General features: G+C 32.3%; 1 protein-coding gene across 1 annotated transcript; it reads right to left on the reverse strand.

Moving 5' to 3' along the window:
- Window positions 1–1,502: 1,502 nt before the first annotated feature.
- LOC128188767 (uncharacterized) lies at window positions 1,503–23,783 on the reverse strand. Its single transcript, XM_052860019.1, has 25 exons — window positions 23,767–23,783; window positions 23,545–23,589; window positions 23,048–23,088; window positions 22,594–22,813; window positions 20,833–20,886; window positions 20,355–20,493; window positions 19,738–19,865; window positions 19,436–19,543; window positions 19,144–19,272; window positions 16,691–16,825; window positions 15,600–15,866; window positions 14,588–14,711; window positions 12,728–13,886; window positions 11,374–12,577; window positions 8,664–10,015; window positions 7,884–8,577; window positions 7,676–7,792; window positions 7,284–7,591; window positions 7,043–7,144; window positions 6,803–6,962; window positions 6,481–6,661; window positions 4,584–6,178; window positions 3,260–4,492; window positions 2,536–3,060; window positions 1,503–1,957 (listed from the first exon to the last, which is right to left on the reverse strand). The coding sequence occupies exons 2-25, from the start codon at window positions 23,579–23,581 to the stop codon at window positions 1,686–1,688; spliced, it is 10,284 nt and encodes a 3,427-aa protein (XP_052715979.1). The 5' UTR covers window positions 23,582–23,589; window positions 23,767–23,783; the 3' UTR covers window positions 1,503–1,685.
- Window positions 23,784–24,156: the final 373 nt, after the last annotated feature.

Below are 24,156 nucleotides of genomic sequence, written 5' to 3' on the forward strand. Positions count from 1 at the left end.
CCTAGTGTCATCGGTCTTTCTTCATCGTCGTGCGTCGTTTCATTTTAAGTCCATAATCCCATGGATGATATGGGGGTTTTACTTGATAACTTAGTTTCATATTCTGAAAATAATCATATCAGGACTATCTCTGCACACCAATATGAGAGTATTTTCATGTAGGTAAAAGCTATCTCAATTTGAGGTGAAACAAAATGAACATACATTATATACTTTGTGATTACATGTATATTTTATTTCGAGTAATTGTTGTGGTTTATGATGTCTACAATTCGATGTAAAACAAAATAAACAGTATGCAGTGTGTGATAAAATAACACTATTATAGTGCTAACATGAACTTCACGTATCCTTACCATTTAACATTTGCCTTTTTATAAATATTTTCTAAGAAAGCATAAACAATTTTCATTTTACAGTAATTCGTTGTCTTTGATTGGTTTTCCTATTGGTACGAACCCTATATACAGATTAAGAAGTAAACAACGCAATTGAACAAAAATGTTCATGACATGATTTGAATTGTTTTCGTTGTTTTCAAAATATAAACTTTATCTTTTTCCGTAATGTTTGATTATTTTCAAGTTTGTTCAAGTTTTTAGTAAGTCAGGTGACCTAGTGCCATTGGTCTTGGTTTGTTGTCGTGCATCATGCCACACGCAATGTAGGATATGCGTCTTTCGTCGTCGGTTCACCATTTTACATTTTTTTTCTTTTAGATCTATGAAAACTACCAGACCAATAGATACCATTTTTGTTTGAAGCAGTTCAAGAATGAAAGGAATCTAAATTGTGAAATTTTTACATTACAACCACCGATGCCTCATGGACAGGAACATCTATGTTATATAAAGGACTAAATTATAATACATTTTCTACTCTATTCCACAACGGTAAATAAAAGTATAAATGTATGCTTATAATGTTCATGAATCTATTTACCAAAATTGCAAAAATTAATGGCCACTAAGTCATGGGTTCCGGCCCTGGGATATGGCCAATATTGCCACCTAGAGAAAATGTGTAAAATTTCATATATTTTTTAAATACTTTTACAGTAGTGGAATATAAACTAAATTTATTGTTATGATATCCAAAATATTCTTCTTAAAATGTTCAATTCACTGCCCATGGGACAGGGGTTCAGGCAAGGCTTTTTTTTGGGGGGGGGGGGGGTGAAAAAAATATAGTCATATAGTAAATATATATTTTTAAGGTCACTTGAGTCGTTCGGATATTCCCTCAACTCTTGTTCCCCCTCTTTATGAACGGAATTTTGCAAATATTAAATAATAAATGCGGGGGTAACAGAGTAATCTCGGGTTAGGGTTTAGACCCCAAAATGAAACTTAAAAAGCAAAGCTGAAACTGCTTGTCTACGAACAGTGGTACTCAGATGACCTTCAATGCCTGTGGGCCTCGTTTTTAAAACATCATGATCAGTTTAATCTTGTTAATTTAAGTTTTTACTATAGCTAAATACTTTTAAAAAATCAACAAAATTTCCAAATGCATTAATCTGTTTAATTGAAATAACATGCCTGAATAAGATCACATATTCATTAACACAATAATGTTGTACATTGACACACTCAATGTCTATTCTAGTGTTTAAAGATCACTAATAAGAATTCTACAGTTAAATGTTACAAGTCTCATTTAGGTCATTTTTAACACTTTTCATTTCATTCTAAAGGAAGGGCATTGTAATAGAGACTAGACTGACCAGTACACAATATCGCCCTTATTGACAAAAATACGGAATATATTTTTTCATCTCCAGGAATTTCTATTTCAACCTTAGTTTTGGTTGTTTTGAGTGAATGGAGCAAATCGCTGAAATGACGTCCAGATCCAACATTCACAACAAATGTCGAGTTTAGGCCATGGGAATAAAACAGACCAGACCAGTCGATAGTTATGATATCTCCTTGTCGTGATAAAGTTGGAGTTTTCTCTGGAAAATAAAGCGTAACAAAAATTATAATACATTGACTTTACGTAAAATCAAAACATTTTGTTTATTTCATTCAGGTATTTTCTCTGCAAGGAAAAAGGTAGAAGTGCGGCTCCGAACGACATAATGAAATTAAATAATGTTTTTATATCCTTTTTTAAAATCATGTATCACGTAATATATTTTAAATCATATCCTAAACTGTGCTATTCTGTCACATGTACATATGTTTCCTTAAAAATAGGCGTTGCAAAAGAAGAAAACAATACCTGAAATTAATAACCAATGTAGAAATATATTACATACATGTATGTATATCTAAAAAATCTACGGCTCGACAGATTAATTTATTCCATATATCGGATATAGTAAATAGAGTCGAAAACCAAGTAGCACAACTGTTATAGAGTTTGCAATACATCTTAATGGATATGGTTGAACTTGGTTGATAGCCTGATATATTTATTATCATGTATAACGCATCATTTCTTATTCTTGTCAATTTATATTATGATGACACTGAAGAACAACACGTATTTGCAAGAGCAATAGAGTTGGTAATATAAACGCTATTTTACCTGTAATATCCGATTGTCGTGTCTCAGTCGTAAACTGTTGGAGTGCGTTTGATCCATTCGATAATGAATTAAAAGCTTCGACCTCAGCCCTGTACGTGACCCCATCACTTAGATTTAACTCATCCACATAGCCGTAGTCGCGTTCTTGCGTTGATATCCAAGACACGACAGTACCTTGATCTGATGTCACTCTAAAATTAAATTTCTGTATGGGATCATAATCAACAAACCCTTTCCAATGAAGAATTATCGATTTTTTGTCTGATACAATTGGAAGAGCTTTATTGAAGCATCCATCTGGAACTACTGCAATGGATGCCCTCTTCCCGTTCGGAGGGAGTAGTGTTACTTTGGCTGGATCTGCTGTCACCTCAAGAGATAAGCCAATGGTGTTGGTACATTTAATTTTGCAAAGAACTTCCATTCCATTTATTATATTAATTTCCTTTGAAATAAGTTGAATGTTTTCTGTTGACATCTCTAATGGTGTCCAGGACTGAAGGTCTTCCGAAAGCGGACTTGAACCTACACAAAGAATTGTTTAAGAACATATCAAAAATAAAATCATTACTTAGTATTAACCACGAACAACAAATTTTCTGAACAAGAGGGCAATTTGGTTGCAGGGACATCAAATAAACAATTACATCTTTTAAAGTTATAAATAAAATTCCAATATTCCAAATCAATAATTTTATTTTCATTTTAATGTAGACATAATTACCTATGGAGAAAATACACCTTTTGACACCACTTTCTCCATCATATGTCTTAAATGATCCAATTAATCGTGCATTGGTGCCATTTTCGGAACTGTCCTTTAAATGAAATTTTAACTTTTCCACTACTGGGGGTGTGTTGTCAACGACTAATGACTTTGAAGTAAAATATTCTTTTAAACCAGCTCCATTGACGACTTTTGCAGAAGCAAATATGGTTGTGTTATGCGGGATTGATACAGATATTATTTTGTCCGGCGAATTAATGATAACGTCAGATAGTATTTGCTGCCCGAATTCAGTTGTTCCTATGTCAATTGAAACATTTTTTATTCCACTTTCTGGATCAAAACTACGTGTTATAACCCTAAACACGGAAGTCTGAAGTTGCTTTATTTCAATAGCATCGGATCCACTTCCAACATGCATTTTACAGTATACTGCGCTTACGTTCAAATGATCAAAATTTGTGCCATTTGACCGGAGTGTTACCCTCTCTTCCCTTGAATGTAGTGAAATGTGTTGGTATTCAGCTTGCAAACCTTCACCATAAAGATGATTGAAATATAGAAATTCTGATTTATCAAATATATTCAAAAGCAATTCGTTTGACTGTTCCTCTTTAAAGGTAAATTTTAATATCAAATTTACATCTGCCTTAAGATCAAGAATAAATTGTGCTACGTCGTTCTGGACACTGATATTGACATGTTCCTTGGTGGTTTCTTTGCAATAGAACCCTATTGGTGGTGTCGTATCAACTATAACTGGGTGGCTAGTAGATATTTCCCCAACATTTCCGGCTGCGTCAACAGCCCGAACATCTATTAGATATGATCGCCCGTGTGCAAGAGTTATGTTTTCTATGACCAGCGAATTTTGAAACCCTGGACTATGGAAATTGGCAATTGCTTCTCCAGATTCATTTCCTTCTCTAACTCTGTACTCATAATTCATCAAATGGGACCCGTCATCTTGAAATCCAGTCCATGATATACTAAGAGAAGACGAGGAAGAAGTATAAAGTCTATCTCTAAAATATTTTGTATTATAGACGGTCCCAGAAACGGGCGAAATATCATCAATCATAAACGGAAATGATTCAAGTGTTTTTCTCATTCCTGCTTTATCCTCTGCCGTTACTGAGAAAACGTAATTACCGCCGACCGTCAAATTTGTTGTTCTCAAGCAAAATTGACTTTGTAGCCCAATAAACTTTTTACGAAAGACATCATCAGCTAAAACACAAAAGAAATACTATTAAACGGTTTTGAAGGGAAAAAACCCACAACGGACGTAAGCATCTAGAGACAAAATCATTTTACCTACCTTTTGATTGGCTCCCAACCATGAGGTAATAACCTGATATATTTCCTTCTCTATCAAAAAATACTGAATCCCATTTGGCACATATAGAACTATTTTTTTCATTGATGAAGCGGACATTTTGTTTCTTGGGCATATTCTCCAGATAGGTGCTAATAAATTTACCCATTTTTACATATGGTGCATTAGCATCAACCTTTATATGTTTTGAATGTCTTATGACGTAGTTGTTTGTAGAAATCCAAATCCTTACATAAACCATGTAAATTTCACTATTCTCCAAGTGTCCGTGCGGCGCCAAGCACTCAATGTCAGACATCCTCAAACCAATGTCCCTCCATGGATATTCATCTTTGCTGTAAAAACCTATGCCTGGCAATTCATTCTGTATGCCAACAGACCATTCAAATCGATGGACTGAATTAAATTCCGTTAAATTCATATTTTCAAAACTAATACCAATACAGCTTATTGATGAAAGGATATTTGAATTCGGATTTAAGTTTGTAATGATAATTTTTTCATCTAATGCACTGATATTTTCTGATTTTGGTAAACACTTGTTTAATTCATGTGATGCCGGAGAACATTTTTTACCAACAACTGAACAGGTACAGTCGTTATTACAATAATGTATAGAACATGAATGGCGTTGAACGTAGAACTTTCCAGAAACAGATGAGTTGTTGTATTGATCTGCTATAACGGTAACTTTAGAAGGCAAACTTGTCAGCCTGGCCCTATTAACCGCCCATATTGTAATAAGTGCAGCCTCATTTAAGTTAAAGATAGTAGCATTCACTGGAATCGATATATTAGTTCTATTTCCGTCAATTTTTATTGCTCCACCGGATAATTTGGAGTCACTATATGTCTTACCAACAGTGAGGTAGTAATAAGAAATTCCGCTTTCATCATCTGAAAAACCATACCAATTAATTAGTATTTCGTAACTATTTTCACTTAGTGACCATGTTATCGGATAGGACAAACCACCTTGAGTAGGCCTGGAAGAGTCTACTATTAATGACTGAGTTGATATCGTTGTACAAAGTCTCGCCATATTGCATGCAGAAACAATACCAACCACAGAGTCTCCATTTCCTAGTCTCGTGTCTTCTGATAAGGTAATTATTGTGTCATCACTATTATCTCTCACTATGATATCGGACATATCTTCTCCTAATCTTGTATTCTTTATGACAATATGTATATCCACAATTGATGACTCGTTTTCTTCAAATTTCCATTTTAGTTTAAGAATAGAATTATCATATTGATAATTGACATTCTCCTCAAGAGCGTCGAGAGCTAAAAATGTAGGACGCTCAATTATAACAGGAGGGGTCGTATCAACCGATGATTTTTTAGATGTTGCGTTGGAGCTCATACCAGCATTATTAAACGCAAACACTGTGGCGTATATAGGAGCGTTGATTGGCAGTTCAAGATTTGATTTAAAAATTCGGGTAGCAAGCAAAACATTTTCCCTGTCATGAATATCACAAGAATATCTAAAGGATCCAAGACACCATTCAAAATATCTAATATCCGATTCAGTGTCTTCAAACCCTACCCACTGAAGAGCAAGAGAGGATCTGTAAGTTTACAAGAAAAATTCTTAAAGGCGTTTTATCTGATACAGTTTTAAAAGAAATTCTTAACTAAAATACATATTTCGAACTTGCGTACTTCTGAATTATTCATATTTTAATTTTATGCGGGTTTATATTCATTTTACATTTTAAGAGATTTCATTCAGATTTTTTTTATTTCAGAGATGTCATGATAAAAAATCCATGAAAATAATGTGGACGAAAATGTAAATAAAATTTCATTGTTTCATGTATAAATCTGAACATGTAATGTTATAAGTAATGCAAATGTAAGAACGACGTACTTATCTGGTATAAAAGAATCGTGCGTTGAGCGGCCTATTGTAACTAGGCCTGGAACAGGCGGAGTTTTGTCAATAATTATTCCGTCCGAATGTGCAGAAGAACACATAGAAGCTCCATTACATGCTTCAAGGAGGACGAAAAGTTTCACCCCGACATCAAATTCTCCCTTCCAAGTGAAATCTTGTAAGATATGAGGCATGGAAACACATTTAAAGAAACACCAGCCACGAAACAATAGCCAATCCATGACATTTGTACTTGATATACTTTCATTTTATATTTATCAAATTTTTGTTAAGTCTACAGATAAATCTAAAATACCTTTTTTAAGTCCAACATTGGTAAATTCGTAAACATTGGCTACATGTTGCGATGTTCCTAGTCCTACTTTGTAGAATGCTATATCAGAATGAGGATCAAAAAAGTGGTCCCAGTTTGCAGATATTGAGTGTGAGTATGATTGATAATCGAAATCCTTTCTCTGAAATGTCATATCTTTGCATTTAAGGACTTAATTAATTATATAAACGAAGACATAAACATCATTTTGTCTTTACTTACTATTTCTTTCCCATCGAATACATATCCATGAATTGGCGGAGAGTTGTCAACCACAAAGGAGTTTGATTCTATTTCTGTAGATAAACCAGCTCTGTTTGATACCTAAGTAAATAAAATTTAACATGTTATTCAATGAACAGTGCACTACATATATAAATGCATATAGTATATGATTACTAAAATAAGTTTAAAAAAAAACGTGTGTTGCCTTCACAAATAAATGAAATGAATTCATTCCTACCTGTATTATTGCTTTATATTCATACCCATCCTTCAAATCTTGGGGCAATTTGATTTTATACAGTCCTCTCTCTACTATTGTGTTTGAAACATAGTCCGTATTGATTCCAGCTATTCGAACATTTATCATATCTATTCCACTTTCTGGATCTTCAAAACCCTCAACAATCACAGGAATATTGTTTCCTACTATCGTTTTATCATTTATTTGTTCGTAGCCAACAAAGAATTTTCCAGGAATCGGTGGTGTTATATCTATAGTAAAAGCCTCAGATGTCGACGCAGACTCCAAACCCGAGCGATCAACAACTACATCAAAGAAAGAACATTCACATTAATCATAAATTTTGTGGAAATAAAACATTGGTAACAAATCATGGGATGTCTACATACCAATAACTGTCAAAAAGTAGGAAGATCCGTGTTTGAAAGCAACATCATAGACAGAGGCCTTGTTTACCTCATAGGAAGATAAAAATGGCAACATGTCATCCAATCTAGGATACGAACCTAAAAAAATATTGGTGAAAAATCAATATAATTCTTTATGCTGTATTAACTTATTTTTTCCCTTGTGTCACCGAAAAAAAAAAATACTTGCCAATGCAATATTTATATTCCAGTAGCGGCACATTCAAATCAGGAACTGTCCAATTGGCATCCAAGAAAGAGGTAACAGAGAGGAATCCGTTTTTGGAATTTCTTACATTAATTTTTGTGCTAGATGGGGGCATATCGTTGATTTTTAATTTTTTGCTGCAACGTTCAAATATTTCATTTTGTAAATTTGTTTTGCTTTCAGAATTGACAAATGTATCATTAGTAGATCGAATGCATATAAATATTTCGTCATTATGCTTGAGATGCAGACTAGGGAAAGAAACAAAACCATCCTTAACCTGAACAAAGTGTAAACAGTTTTTGTTCGAATTGCACTCGTCTTCGTTCATTGGAACAGAGCTGATTTTCATCAAATATACTTCAAATAATTTTCCTTCGTTTCCTACAATGATTCCTGTTATTTTTGCTCCGCTTGTTGTGTACAGAAGACGCCCTTCCTCAAACATAAGTATGTTGGCACCAAGGTTGCGACTGTGGGATACTTCTTTCATTTTTTGTAGATTGGGGTTGTCTGCACCAACTATGAAAACATCTATTTCAACATTGCGATGTTGAAAGCTATTGTTGATGAGAGTACATTGTAACGGGGATATCCATGAATTAAATGCTCTTTGGACACAAACGTATCTGGGAGGGACGTCCGTGAATAACAACGGTACCGTGGCTTCCATTACCTTAAACCAAAAATGACAGATTATTAATGCATTACATAAGTGCGTTATGACAAAGAACAACGTTTATGTATAAAAATTAAACTTACTTTTGTATCGTAATTATTTTCAAAATAATTCCAATCACATATGATTCCTTTTCCTTCTGCATCCTCGGACAAAGTCCATCTCGTTAAACTAGAATTAATAACGGCGTCTTCGTGTTCTACTTGAACATTAATTTTTTGATTTCCAGCGTCGTCTGAGTTTATTGTAGCTGTGATGTTCATTTTCACAATTAATGGAACGAATCTTATCGGAAATCCCACCACTGGTTTAGAACAAATGTTTGCATAGCATGCTTTCAAAACGCCACAGTATTTTTCTTTAGTATCCAATGTAATATTTCTGAACGTCATTGTTTGTTTCTCAGTTCTCGTTGTCTGAATGACGGTTAACTTATCTTTTGTGAATTTAGCCATCGATATTTCAAAATGGGTTGGTGTAATATCATTTTCCCAATCCATTCTCCAATTAAATGAAAGTTCATTTTTACTTAAAACATATTGTCTATTGAATTGACATTTTCGAAGAGAAATATTGTAACTGTTCAAAGAAATACCCCCAAACCCAATGCTTCCACTTGAATTTGTTGCTTTCATTTCTAATATTGTGAAAATATTTGTGCGAGCATGACCAGTAATTCGTAAACCTACAACTCTCTTAATTAAAATATTTTCGTTTCTTTTCGTTATCTTTTGAATAAACAATGTATAATCATCTAAAACAGATAAATTTGTGTAGTATAAAATTGATTCATTGTTGTGAATTTTAAATTTAACTGGCATCAATACGTTTTCTTCTAAACATTCTTCCCCATTAAATAGCTTTAGATTTGCATTCAGGTCTGTTATATTAATTGGGACGACGCCATCAGACCACGCGAATGAATTTCCTCCAGAACAACTTGCGTGCATTACAGTATAGTACCTCTTAAAGGGAGGAAGTGACAGATTTTGAAAACAATGTTGGTGACGACTTATTTTTGTGAATGGCATCACATCAGTTAAATTTGGAGATAAGCCTAGTCCAACAGATACAGAGACATTTTGATATTGATCGAGTCCTTTCCATATTAAACACAATTTAGAGCTGCTTTGCTGAAAATCTACATCTTTGATATCTTTGTTGGAGCTGTTTTCAGGGTCAACGTCAAAAATGATGCCGTTTCCGGGTGAAATTTTTGATGGCAAGTTGAAATATTTCGATCTTAATTTTGTAGATAAACCAATGTGGTTGAAAACGTGTAATTCAACGAAAACATTATTTTCTAGCTCGTTGTAACGAATTCTGTTTATTGGATAGCTTATACATCCAATGACGCTTTGAAATGGACATCCTTCGGAAAGGTTGTTGGTTTCATAGTACTGCACGAATGGTGTTGCATAGTCTTTCAATGTACCTACAAATTAGGTATATTATTTCAACCTTGCCAATCATTACATTTACTCATTGTTGATACATGAAAGGTGTCAATTCTTAATATGTAAATTTATAAACCATAGTAAATTAATCATAATCACATACAGTGGTAACAACGTTATTGTTGACAATCCAATCGTGTTAAATAGTTCGTGTAACGTGGGTGATCGTTCGTGTAACGTGCGGGATCGTGCGTGTATCAGGAAAATTGGTTTGCGTTTTTTATCGTGCGTGTTCGTGCGTGATCGTGCGGTTATTTCGTTTTGTAACTTTTTTTAACAGAATGCCAGGATTTATTCTTAAAACAAAGACAAGTAGTTTTTGTAAAACAATGTGAATTTAATAAAACTTTTTATATAAGAACATTGACAGTTGTTAACATTAATTCTCTCTTTCGTCGTTAAATACATTTTTGTATTTCCATAGCTCATTCAATCCTTTGTTCGGTCGAGTTAGTTTTGCTTAATTTTATAATCAGCCTATATCAAGCATCAATTGTGTCTTGACAAATAATTTCAATCATATCAGCAAAAGCGACACGTTGAATGAAAGCGGCCAGGCCTACCCAATCCCCGTTTTAAACTAAACGATTATTCCCGAAGTTTTTTTTTTTCAAATGAGAATACGATATGCATCATTATCTAATAGATTGTATACACATTTGTTAGAAATAAAATTAATTTCGACGCTTTAAAATTTAGAATAAATAGAAATAAATCAATTATGTACTGTAAATTATGGAAATATTGGAAGTGAAAAATCGAAATTCTATGGAACAAGGTAACAAATTTACCTGTATCCCGCATAATTAAATCGTACGTAAGAGAATTAAATTACATAAACAATCAAATCGTACATGTACGTAAATAAGTTTGTGTAGTTTGTGCATTATCTTCATTTCTATTACAGGTAATTTTCTTTAACTTATTATAGAAGTTAATATTCGTTATAAAAAAAAAATAATTTGTGTGTGAATCCTTTATATTTGTGTATGGATGTGTAAAAGTGTTAAGTCGTACAATACAAAACAGTGCATGACTAAAGTACATGCCGCTTTTCAATAACATACAAACATAAAGCAATACAAATTAAAGTAATACGTTTCCTTAATTCAAATCTTAAAAATTAATTTTGATTATGCGTGTTTAATGGTGTAGAATCGTTCGGTTGCGTGTTTAATCGTTTTTGTTCGTGTATCGTAAAGATTCAGTAAGTACGTGATCGTCCGTGTATCGTGCGTGATCGTTCGTGTATCGTGAGTGATCGTTCGTGTATCAGAATCGTGCGTGTTGTTTGTCAACAATAACGTTGTTACCACTGTAAAGTAGGTATACCAACCGATGCGAAAAAATATCTCTTTGAATCGCTTTTGTTTCTCTCCGTCAAAAATTGAATCATTCCCCCATCCTATGAAGAGATATGATCCTTTGACTAAAACTCTTATATCCCAATGAACATTCGGTGGAGAACTATCTTTAATCAAAGGTCCAATTGTTAAAATATTATCTTCTCCGGACTTGAACTTTGTTTTCAAGAACACAAAGTGCTTTTCTTGGTTTCCTAATCCTTCTTTTATGAATTTATATTTGGTCTGCGAAAAAGTAACTGTGTATGGTTTGATATCAGGATAATACAATGACGTTGGATTGGAACCAATGCCTATTTCAAACTCGAGTACTTTATTCAATTCCTTAATATTCCATGACATTTCCCAATATTCGTTTGAAATATATATCAACCTATTATCAAATGACTCCAGTCTTAAACATATTCCGTCTGCATATTCCGGGTCATTTACTTCAGCGGAAGTTTCTTCTGGCAAATGTCGCAGGAACGAAGGAAAAGATATATTGCTGCATTTGTTCAAGCAATTTTGATGAGATCCCAATTTGATGCGTTTCATGTTTTCGGTTATCAACCAAGACGTTCCATCAAAGCAAGCTATTCCTTCCTCTGCGTTAAAGCTTTTTGACGAAACATTTGCTAATAAATCTGGTGATTTTTCATAGACAATGCCATCGGAACAACTAGCTGCTGATGGTTCTAAAGCATTATTAAATGATATGACGGTAAATATATAATGTCCCATATCAGGAAGACTAAACCATTCAAATGGTTCTGTGCTCGTCCGTCTTTCAATTATGGATAAGTCATTAGATTCATTGTGTAATAAATAGGATAGATTTCTAAAACAATTTCTACCGAGAAAAATCTCATAATGGGATATTCCACTCTCATGATCAATAAATCCATTCCATTTTACTTTTACTTTTCCATCGGAAGTAAAATCACTTTCACTTTCTTCTGAAAGATCTTCAAGCTCCTTAACGGTTCCATTGACTGGAGGTGATTCGTCTACCAATACATCTAGATGCTGCACCGAACGAAGGCCCGCGTTGTTGGTTGCAACGATGGTGAAATAATATTCTCTGTTGTGTTGTGCTTCTGATATTATTTTAGATAAATCTAGACTATAGTTGCGAGATTCGCAACTTCCATGATTTGGGCAATAACAGTTGTTTGAATTGTTGTCACAGGTTGTCTATAAAACAAGGGAAAATATTGTTGAAAATAATTAAAGTGACATATGTTTAAACCTTTTATTCATTGCTTTAGGCAAAAAAATCAGAAAAATAATGTAGTTACAAATAACTGTAAAAAAAAATGTTTATTTAATAAAATATTTACTCACTCCGACTGTCAGTATGTTAACAGCAATTGTTCCATTTCCAAGTTCAGAACCACCATCTTGTAATCCCAGGAACCAATGAATAGTTTTCAGACCACTTTCAGTGTCATAAGCGTTAAAATGCAACTTCATTTTCGATAACTCTCTTGAGTTATGCACGTATACTTCTCCGTACTTATTTCTTCTTAGCCATACATTTTCAATATCAGGAACAGATGTGTCAATTAACACAATAACAGAATCTTTTAAGTTATTACCCATTATATCAACAGCAAGGATAGTGAAATTTACTTTGTCACCATCCTTAATTGGGATGTTTCTACAAACATATTTATTAAGATAACTAACCTTTCTTTCAGTATTAACAGTTTGATTATTTATCATGTACATGTATTCGAATTTTACTATCCCGTTCACATTCTCTGTTCCATTGATTGACAAAGAACCGTTCAACTGTTCAAAAACCCCAGAAAACTGGGCTGACTTTTTAATGGGTAGTAGTAAATTGTTTTTCTTATGATAGTCATTGTAAAATCTATCAGTCCAGTTTACACAAATTTCTTTTTTCTCAGTTTGCCAATATTTTCCATTTTGAATGTGTGCTGTTGTAACAAGGAGCGGCTTATTCTCATTAAAGAGAATCTTTGATGTATTATCGAAAAGGATGAATCGCCTTGCTAACCTTACGTTCCCTCCCTCCCCAGCCTTATCAACAACTTCCAGAAGTATTTCATACAGGCCTGTTTCATTCAGCTGAACCTCAAAATTTAAAGGTAGAGGGGACTCATTTTTCAAAACTGCACTTGTATCTGGCGTAAGCATATTTTCTGAATGAGGAACCTTGTATATACTAATATCAAATATTTTGATTCCAGATGAGTTATAGGTTTCTTTTCCAACCGTGTTTGGATCGAACCATCCAGATGTGGAAATGGTAATGACATTGGTCTTCGTTATTCTGCTTTGTATTTGAATTGGTTCGATCTGACAAGTCTTGCTGTTTAGACAGTGATCCGGAGGAAATGAATCAAATAAAAAGCACACATCTCTGCTACTCAATGTTTCTCCATTATAAATTATTGGGGAAATTGTTGGATTCTTGTTTCGCTTATCAACTGTTCGGAAAAATCCAGTTGCCACCGCTATAAATCGAAGGCATATGCTGTAATGAACAATGTACAGATAATATTTTCAAAAGTATCAAGGAGAAAAAAAGTGTGTATTCCAATTAATTTTCAAAAAAAGACATTTCTCACAAAGTAAATGCATTTTTTAAAAGAATGACCAATTAAATACATGTACGTTTAAAGGGGCATTGTCATGATTTTGGTCAAAAATTATTTTTCTGATTTTAATATTTAGAATGCTTTAGAAAGGCATTTTTAATAGGCAACCGAAATTTGAGTCTCACTTGTTGAGTTATATGCGAGTTACAGAGCTTGAAATTCTTCGCTATGTAAACAAAGCGTCTGTTTACATTTTGAACGTTGAAGTCAAAAAATCAGTTTCAACCCTAAAACGAATGTGTTAAACGTTAGGCATTGGATATCTATGCTTAAAAAAAATTAAAAGATAAACAAATAAGCTGGAAAAAGATTTTTTACTGGAATATGGAACCTATATAAACAAAAACAGGGCACGAGGCTTGTTTACATGACAAATAAATGTGAACCCTGTATCTTGCTTATAACTCTACGAATGACTCTCAAATTTAATTTGATCATTAGAAATTCATTTCTAAAGCATTGTAAATAATAAAAACATAAAAATAAAATTTGACCAAAATCGTGACCATGCCCCTTTAATGTGATAGTTCTTATGTTTTAACAATTATCTAACAATTCTTAGTAAATAGTAACTTACGCATCACCATTTGATAGGCTACGAATCTCACTGACAGGTAAATTTTTCTCTTCTGTATGCAGTTGTTTCAAGTTCGTTTTGTTCAAATGTTCAAAGGTGGAACTGTTTATTGTGACCTCTAGTCCTATTAATAAATCAAACGTGTAAGGTTGACGTGTAAATATGAATATTTTATTTTATAAATTAAAAAAATATATATTAAAATCATCTGATGAAAAAAACAATGCTTTGCTATCATTTTTCTCTGAGAAAAGTAAAACCTGTGTTTTCGCTATAATGCTATCACTACACACACATTATGAATGTACTTTTGTATTTCTTTAAATGGACGAATGAAATTTAAGTAAAAAGTGTTTGGGTGTTTTAAGCAATCAAATACGAAAAGAGGTATTTTTTAAAGTATTACATTTTTAATAACCTTATCCCGTAATTTCTATGCATAAGAAAATAAACTATTACACACACATTATGAACGCATTAAAAGGACGAATGAAATTTATTATTTATTATTATTTATTATCTAAATTATAAATTAGGACATTTTGCTAATAAATTATAAAATGCCTGCACCAGAATAACTGCTTACACCTTGGTATTTCAACACATGTGATATAATGATTACCTCATAAGTCATAAGTCATTATTGTAGAATTAATTCAAAACCTATTTTTCGATAAACCAGACCGAAATGAAAAGTTTGGTTTTTTTATTCAGCTGCAACAAAAAGAATTAAGGCCTCGTTAATGTGTATAAATCATCCATTTTTATTTAGATTTTTCATCCCTGTCCTCTATTCTAAATTTCCAGCCATGCACTAGGGTTTTTATTTCAATTTTAAGAAGAGGTTAAGAAAGCAATTTAGAAAGAATTCGGACACAGTATAAATACAAAAAAATGAACAAAAACATGGTTCAACATATTAAGCATTGCATCATATTAATCTGTAATGTGTAAATTCCGGCACTTGCGCAATAATGCAACGAGTCAAGAGAAGCAAACATGATTGTTTTACCATTCAATTGTTTGTGAACCACCACAAATCTTCCGCTTAACAATCCATAATTCCAGCTTTCAGCTTTAATATAATCTGGTTTTGGTGATGTAATATTGACTGAAAACGATCCTTCAAAACCAAATAAAGCGTTCTTGGGATTTTTGTTAATATAAACGTCCTGCTGAGCTGAACATGAGGTTGAACCTGTTGTTGGTGACTGAACGATTTCTCCTCCCTCGAATTTAAGACTTGATCTACATGTGTCAATGATAGGTTTTTTCGCCACTACAACGACAAAATTTTTAAAGTTGCTCCTGTTAAAATATTGCTATTTCAAATGTGTATTGTAATTGCCTTTTTATAAGTTTTGTAAAAAAAAAAAAAGCGATGTGATTTAATAATATATTTTTTTCTTCAATGAATTACGAAATAAATCTTAAAGTGAGCTAGCTCACATATTTACGCCCTTGCATTTCTTGACAATACTAACCAATAAAAATGGCAGTATATGCATTAGAGACAAAACATATTAAATAAAGAGACATAATTCACAGAAAAGGTTTAACGTCAAAACTTTCCGCGAAAATGAACATTTTAACCTTTGTCTTCAATAACTGCTTAAACAAAAATTCTTGAATTTTTATGCAATGTGTGCAGCCAAACTGTTTTAATAGTACATTCAATATTAATCTTGCAATTTATAAATTTAAAATGGTCTATAAAAACATTGTGTTCTAAAAACCTTAAAAGATTGCTACAAAACTTTGTGCAGTAATTTAAGATGAGTTGTGCTGACAAATTGTTTATTCTTTAAATCAAAATAAGCAAAACTTTAAGTTCAAAACAGACAAACTTATCGGAAAAATAATGAAATCGGAATTTCCTGATAATATACACGTCACATGTGACATTGTCTATAAATACCTACAACATTTGCCAAAAAGACAATGAAGAACCAGCTTGGACTGACAGACGGATCAAAAGCATTATATTCCTCGCAGCTTGTTGCATGAGATAAAATAATTAAGATAGTTACGATCGTTTATACTTTTATATTTCTTATCTCATTAAAAATGGTGTCTATGACCTTCTAATTGGCTTAAACTTACAGAGGCAATGTGCAACAGTTCCGTCTGAATTTGTCTTTGTAACAAATCCAGCATCGCATGTACAATCTCGTCCAAGTCCACTGGTATGACAGGATCCGGGCCAGCAAGCTCTTCTATTCATCACGGAGCACATTGCTATGAACGTTATAAAGTTGTTAAATAAATCATTTAATTAACAAATAGACGGTATTTTCATGCTTAGTATTTTTTCAGTCAACTGACTCTGTCGTCAGCATTATTTCAAATATACTTATTTGAGTTCTCAACTCAAATCATTGCATATGTCATTGCAATTTCATCCTTTAAATCAAGTTATATCAGAGCTGAAGCATAGAGATTGGATTTCTTTTAGGATTTTGGGCACTGTCGCCAGCGCCAGGGACTGATTTATAAAAAAAAAATGAAAAAAATTGTTAGATATCCTACTCTCTTTCCATTGCAATAGCAAACAGATATGGATTTTAAACATATGTTGTTTTTGAAGGGCCTAAATAAATAGACCTAGACTTGACTATTATTTACAGTCATTTTTATGTTCGATATTTGTTTGTTCTTCCTTTTTCTGTAAGAACACGAAAACATCATTGTGAATCTTTAATATATGTTGATTCTGGAGGATAATATGTGAGCTAAGAAATGATCATCAAACACAATCATTTATAGCGACCGCAGCTCGCCAGCGCGCAGCGCTGGCGCAAAGCGAGCTCTAACGGCAAGGCGTCTGTGAATAGAAAATTCGAACTAGTTGCACATTCATTCAACGGATTTTTTTGGCGTCAGTAAATCGGACCAGTAATGCATTGTTTTAATCGTCCCACTAGTTCCCTGTAATCATGGCAATTTGTATCACTTCACACTCTCATGAGAATCAGCAAGACAATATAAAAACAATAACGATGTAAACGACATACAGTCACTGTTACCTCTAAAGTACACCTCAGTACACTCTCAATCAAAAATAATCGAGTGACGTCACAATGGTTTACACATTGATCCGATAGATTTTTTCAACGTCAGTAAATTTTGATCCACAATTCATAGTACCAATTGTCTCCAACCTCACCTTCTCGCGATAATCAAAGTAAAACTTTTGAGAAACATATAAGATGTGTGATTTTAAGAACATCATGCTTTTTAAGTAAATAAAACAGTGTAGTTTGCGTACTTTTATTTCTCAGGGGAGTTTTAAAGAGTCAGACGACACTTAGCTAACGTGAACTTTGACGTCACAATAAGGGGGAAATTACTCTAATTGAAGTTATTGTAATCTGCTGAAATTACCAAAATCCTATCAAAATCTTGCAAAGCTAAAGAATGAGGGCATTTCTTCAGATACAGGAAACAGTTGTGACTTGCATTCATTTGGATAACACACATTAACTCACATTTATTTTATTCACTATAATTACGGTAATTTCCTGGAACGTACACGTAGCATCGCCTTTTTTTAAAATGGGGTGGGTGGGTGGATGTCAGCCTCATCCAAAAAATTTTTACAAGCAAATAGAAAAAAAACATGAAAATTCTAATCCTTCAGCTCTTTAGCAGTTCAATGGTTTCTTTATTTTCACTTCCATTTATTACATGCTCCAAATCCCAAAAAGGGGGGGGGGGGGCAATTCTATTTTCTTTTAATATGATAATCAAATATTTTTAAGCGTAAATAAAAAAAAATTAAACTTTAATTTTAAAAAGTGGAGGGGGCAAATCCATGATAAGTCAATTTTCTATGTGTAAATTGAAAAAAAATATATATAATTTTTTTAAAGGGGGGGGGGGTGATGCTCTATAATGATTCAATTTTTATATGCAAGTTTAAGAAAAAATGTCTACTGCAAAAAAAGGGGATGAACCGACGTTACAATGACTTGAAAAGAGGAGATGCAGTGCAATGAACATTTATATTAAAACCTGTATTATTCAACAACATCGTATCTGAGATTAAACTATTGTTTTACTTACATGTATAAATAAATAAATTATAACAAATCTTATAAACTAGGAATAATGAAAATTAACTGAAAAATAGGTATATCTTATTTTATTTTGCAATCAAATTCATTTACGTTGTTAATTTTATTTTTATTGATTTATCATAATTCATTGTTTGATCACATGCTGTGCTCGCCCCAACGGTCGCACCGTAAAACATATTAACTTTGATGTAAACAAAATTGTTTTATGATTGTATTTTTCTGCTTATAAAATTATTAGAACTTTTATATTTAATTTTGTTTTTGAAAATTGATAAATATATTTCCGAAAGGTTGCAAAAGTAAACGTATATCTTTACGTGTACCTACCTGCAACGACAAGAGCATAGGGTTGAGCTGGAATATCATACTCGATGATTGGAATTTAAATAAGAAGACATTGTACTTTATCTGCCCTGCCTTCCTTCATGAACATATTAAATAAATATGAGTTCCTAGAAATTAAAACATTTTAAGTACCTCCACATGATGTATTGTTGTTTATCCTTTTCCAGATGATGCCATCGTCCACACATTTTTCACAATTCCCAAGGGTATCGTTTACACAGGCATACCTATTGTGTTGGCAGTGCGGGATAACACAAGTCGCTATAGTGATTAGAAAACGAACATTCTCTTAGCTTTGATTTCACAGCACATGAAGAAACTAATTAAGAGTAATAGTATGTTTACAAAAGATAATATGTGCAATATTTAGCCAAAATTGCATGTTTAGGAAAAGAGAACGCATTGTATAAATTGTAGAACTCACGTGCACAAATTTGTCCAGATGGATGATAACCAGAATTGCATAATGAACATGTCTGGTCAGTATATGTGGAACAATGAACTCTGATACATCTAGTTATTGATGTACATTCTACATTAAAATCATAACATTGTTTAAACATTTATATAGATTTAAATACCAATTCAATTGCCTGCGTTTTAACTAATAGAAATTCCATTAAAAAGGAATATCACTTACAAAAGATAAATGAAATTATTTTAAAATTCAATTGTTAAAAATCGCTTCATATATGCTCAGAATAACAAACTGTAAAACCTACTTACGATTAACATAAACGTAAAAACAGCACTGTTTTGATTCATTGCCAGACTTGTCCTTTGCTTTATAACAAATAAGGTGACTGCCTATACCAGCAAAGCTTCCGGAGGATATCCCAAAGGTCCGTTGCATTCTTCAAATACAATACATACATGCCATAGGCGTGGTATAATAATTACTCTCATTCATTTCATGCATTGTGTACATATTTTGTGAATTTGAAAGTGAAAAATTACAACACATACCCTACTATATCTAATACATTAGTATGACATTAATACCGTAGTATTGCAAATAAATGTTTGACAAGGTACTTTCTAGAATCACGTCAACATTACAGTAGCTTGTCTAGCTAAGGATCTCAGAAAGTAATAGTTTATTTTATTTTCCTTCTGAAAAAGTCATGACAAGATTATTGCTTTTATTGGAGACTGGCGATTTTTTTCAGTTTAACTTTATTGCATTGAAGCACGGTTATAATAAATTTAAAAAAGAAAACATGTTACCTTTAGTCTTTAACGTTAATTTCAGATATAGAGATCATGCACAAACAGTTACGCCATAAATTGTCTTTTTTAAAGCAAATAATTGACAATTTTCATGAACCATGTAAGATACTTACGTCACACCGTCAGGTTTATTTCCATCCAAAGCAACTGGTAGATTGTAATACACATAAGCTCGTCCTTGATAGTTTGCAAATACTGTTTTCGATGACGGGCATGTTATTTCTGGAGGTGTATGGTCACCACCACCACCACCTGTTGGAAAACACGATGGGAGTAATGAAGTTGAAAGGCATAGGACAAGCATTCTTCCTCAACTTGAAAAACTCCAATATACAGTGCATTGTGCATTCTTAGAAAAATCAAAATAGCTAATGTGCACAATTGTTGATAGACAGATGGAGAGAAATAAATTTAGAAGTGTAAGACTGTTGCTACAGAATAAACAACCTGCCAGATGAGGTATTGTTCACGTCAAGGATTACTGTTTTCTGTGCTCTTCTCTTTCCTTTTCTCCCTTTCTTTCCCCATCTATCTTATTATTTTCTCATTCTCTCTTTCTCCTGTTTTTAATCTCAAGCACAAATTACTCACCTCCAAGCCACCATCGCTTTACCCTTCTATGTCGCTGTTTTGTATTTTCTAATTCTAGAATATAAACAAATAAAAATAACTTCTACCTCATGTTTAGTTATGTTTGCACATTAATATTAGGTCCATTTTTTAAAATAATTATATCATATACCGAGTAGGGTTCTTTCTATTTCTTACGAAAATTTATACTTAATTCATAGCTCTATTTACCAGCTGTAGTGACTAACGTGTCTAAAATCTACATGTCCCTTTTATCGACTGGTCGAAACCTACAGCGACTTCAGAAAGGTCACGGACTTCACGAAATAATCGTGATGATGTCAGACTCAAATTCCTATAGGAGACGTTTTGGTTGATTCTTTTAGCTAACGTACTAATTTACAATAAATTTTACTTACTTTTTACAATCAATTTATTGATTTGTTCAAAGAAAGATGTTGATATTAACAATGACATGCTGTTTTTGATTTGTTATGCGGTCTATGAAGGTATCGATCATTACAGAAAAAGTGTACACAGCCCGCTTACGCTGACCTTGACCTATGACGTATCTTGACCTATGTCGTACATGGTATCTCAAGAATTTTTTTCCTTAAATGTCAGGTGTTTTCTGAAATTGTTGTCTGCGTCATAACAAAAGATTCCATAATTTTACATAATTTCAATTTGTACCATAGATAGATGGTATATAATATAGCTAACCACTCAAAAAAATTATGACATTGACTTAATACTTAATTTTAAGGTCAAGTTAGAAAAAAATCTCTCTTAACAATTTCCTGAATATGATTTGACGGAAGGAATTCAAACTTGCAACAAAGAATATAATAATACTCTGATGTGTACTGTTAATAAATCTTTCACCTTGATCCTCTCTTATTTCAAATGAGGAAAAAATACCAAATTTTGTCGAGAAGATAAAATTCTTAACTGAAACACTTTTAACTAAAACATACGTAGATAGATTATATAAAGAGAGTATAAGTCTAGCATTTTTCTACCTTGACTTATTTTGAATGTTATGGTTATTTTTCATTGGTAAAATATGTTGTGTATTTATATATAAAAGACCGGGTTGGTACTTATATATGTATACAGTGTAATATAATTTAACTGATAACAAAGAGTAAATTCCGGTGACATATAATTAAGAACTATTCCTTCTCATATACCCTTTTAAACAAAAATATGTAATTCTAAAATGTATTTTGAAAAAAAAATTGTATGATTTGTATCATTTGAGTTTTAAAAACCCTATAGCTAAATACTATGACCAGGTATTAAGATATATCAATGCAATGAAAATTAAAGTTTGAAGTTTTAAATTTAGTAAGTTTGATTAAAATTCAATGTGCAAGAAGTCTAGACATTTGCAATGACAGTAGTAAAAGTTCAGAGACTATACAATGAAAGAAAGATAATTTTAAAATTAATCATGTATATATTCTGTCTTTTTCCTGTTTTTTCTGCCTTATGTAAAACGAAATATGATTTATGTTTCTTTCTAAAGAAAAATAATTGAAATTTTCTCAATAAAAAGCACGCCATTATTTTGTGAGTTTAAGAACATACTTTAAAAAAAATATATTTTTTCGTGTTTTGCACTACCTTAATGTTTTCATTTATTACACAACTGAATAGACATATCAATCTTGTACCCTCAGATGTTGTTTATATACTTATAAATTATTTGTTTGGTTTGATGTAAAACCATTATTTAAATTCAAATGTAAGATTTTACAGATTAAATAAATTTCAAACCTTTGCAATTCATGAGAGACCCCATCCATGTCCCATTTTCGCATGATAACCATGTTGAGAGGACCCTCTTGTGGTTGCAAGACACAAAACACTTGGTTTTCTCAGGGACAAGGGTTTTGTCAAGCATCACGATATCAATTGGAGCATAATTCGAATCAAAACAATGAATGTATTGATAGGTTTGAAGATCTGCTACACTGCATTCCGTTAGGTTCTGGGTCTAATGTAGATAAACTAAACTTGAGTATATTCATTCATGTCTCATGCTAATTGAGTACAATCATGGTGATTTTTGTCAAACGTGATAATGAAAAAGTGTATCTTCATTATTCTCCTTCTATAAAGTTTAAAGAAATCTTTCAAAATGTTTTCTTTGTAAATAAAATGCCTTTTTTTACCCGTTCCAATAAATCAACCTTTTATAAAAATAAATGTTAGTTACGATTATACAAACCTGGTGTTCGGCAGCTTTTCCTAGTCTGACTAAAGAAAGACCTAGATATAAAGAGTTTTTTTCTAATTAATTTCTGAATTCATGCTGAATTGTTATATTGTGTATGTTACTCATATATCTGTTGGTATTTCATCATAAATATTTGTCAAAAGGTACATCTTGCACTTATTTAGTTTAATGGTTTTGATACAATTCAGTCAATTTAAAAACAAAAACTATTCTCTTAAATAAAAGAAAAAACAAAGTCAATACATTTTAACAGTTGTCGTAATAATTTCAAGACATTGCATTGTAACAATTTGAAGTAAATTTGTAATTAATCATTACCACATTAACTTATAGTAATTAACTCGCGTGCTGCCCCATTTCATTCTAAAACTAGCAATATACCAACTTTATCCATAGATTCACGCAGTTCTATTTTAACCTTGCGGGAGTTAGCTGCACTTCACTGAAAACCATTTAAAGGATATTTTATAATTTTCAAATATACTTACCTGAAATAAAGACAGACAGAAACATGATTCTTTCCATGTTGAATCCTACAGTTTGAAAAAAGCACCTTTTTTACCATCTGACCTTCTTTTTACAGAGAACGGGAGAGTTTGAGAAAATTACCTGGGTTTTGTTAATTCCTTACATTACAATAGTTTGATAAAAAGTAACAAATACGATAAGATAATTAAAATCAAAGCATTTTTTTATGAATACTTGCTTACCTGTAAGTTGCCGCTTACATGATTAAACAAGAATGCTTATTATGGGGAAAGATATCGCTTTAAATAGCCTTATTGATTTGTTTGCCTTTGATTATCTCGTCGGATCGTGGGCACAAGCCTGCCTTTATTTAAATATTCTCTTAACTGTAATTTCAATATTTTTTCAATCATGATATGTTAACCAATATGACTGAATTATTGATAAATATTCTTTCGAATTTTATTAAAGTTATATTTCTTTAAAAAACGAGTTTCAATTTAAAAATTGAAACATCTATTATCATATCAAATAAACACAATATTCCCCGATGATTGTGAGCATTAAAGGATGCTTTTTTCTCTAATATTATTGACTCTATTTATACATTATTGAATTTTAAAAAATACTTG

The sequence above is a fragment of the Crassostrea angulata genome, chromosome 6, assembly GCF_025612915.1.
Source record: "Crassostrea angulata isolate pt1a10 chromosome 6, ASM2561291v2, whole genome shotgun sequence".
Taxonomy (NCBI): domain Eukaryota; kingdom Metazoa; phylum Mollusca; class Bivalvia; order Ostreida; family Ostreidae; genus Magallana; species Magallana angulata.

Coding starts and splice junctions, on each gene's coding strand:
- LOC128188767 (XM_052860019.1), bottom strand. CDS start 23,581: ATGGAAAGAATCATGTTTCTGTCTGTCTTTATTTCAG. Junction 6,963..7,042: donor TATTCGATGGGAAAGAAATA/GTAAGTAAAGAC, acceptor ATGACATTTCAG/AGAAAGGATTTCGATTATCA. Junction 1,958..2,535: donor ACGACAATCGGATATTACAG/GTAAAATAGCGT, acceptor TTTATTTTCCAG/AGAAAACTCCAACTTTATCA.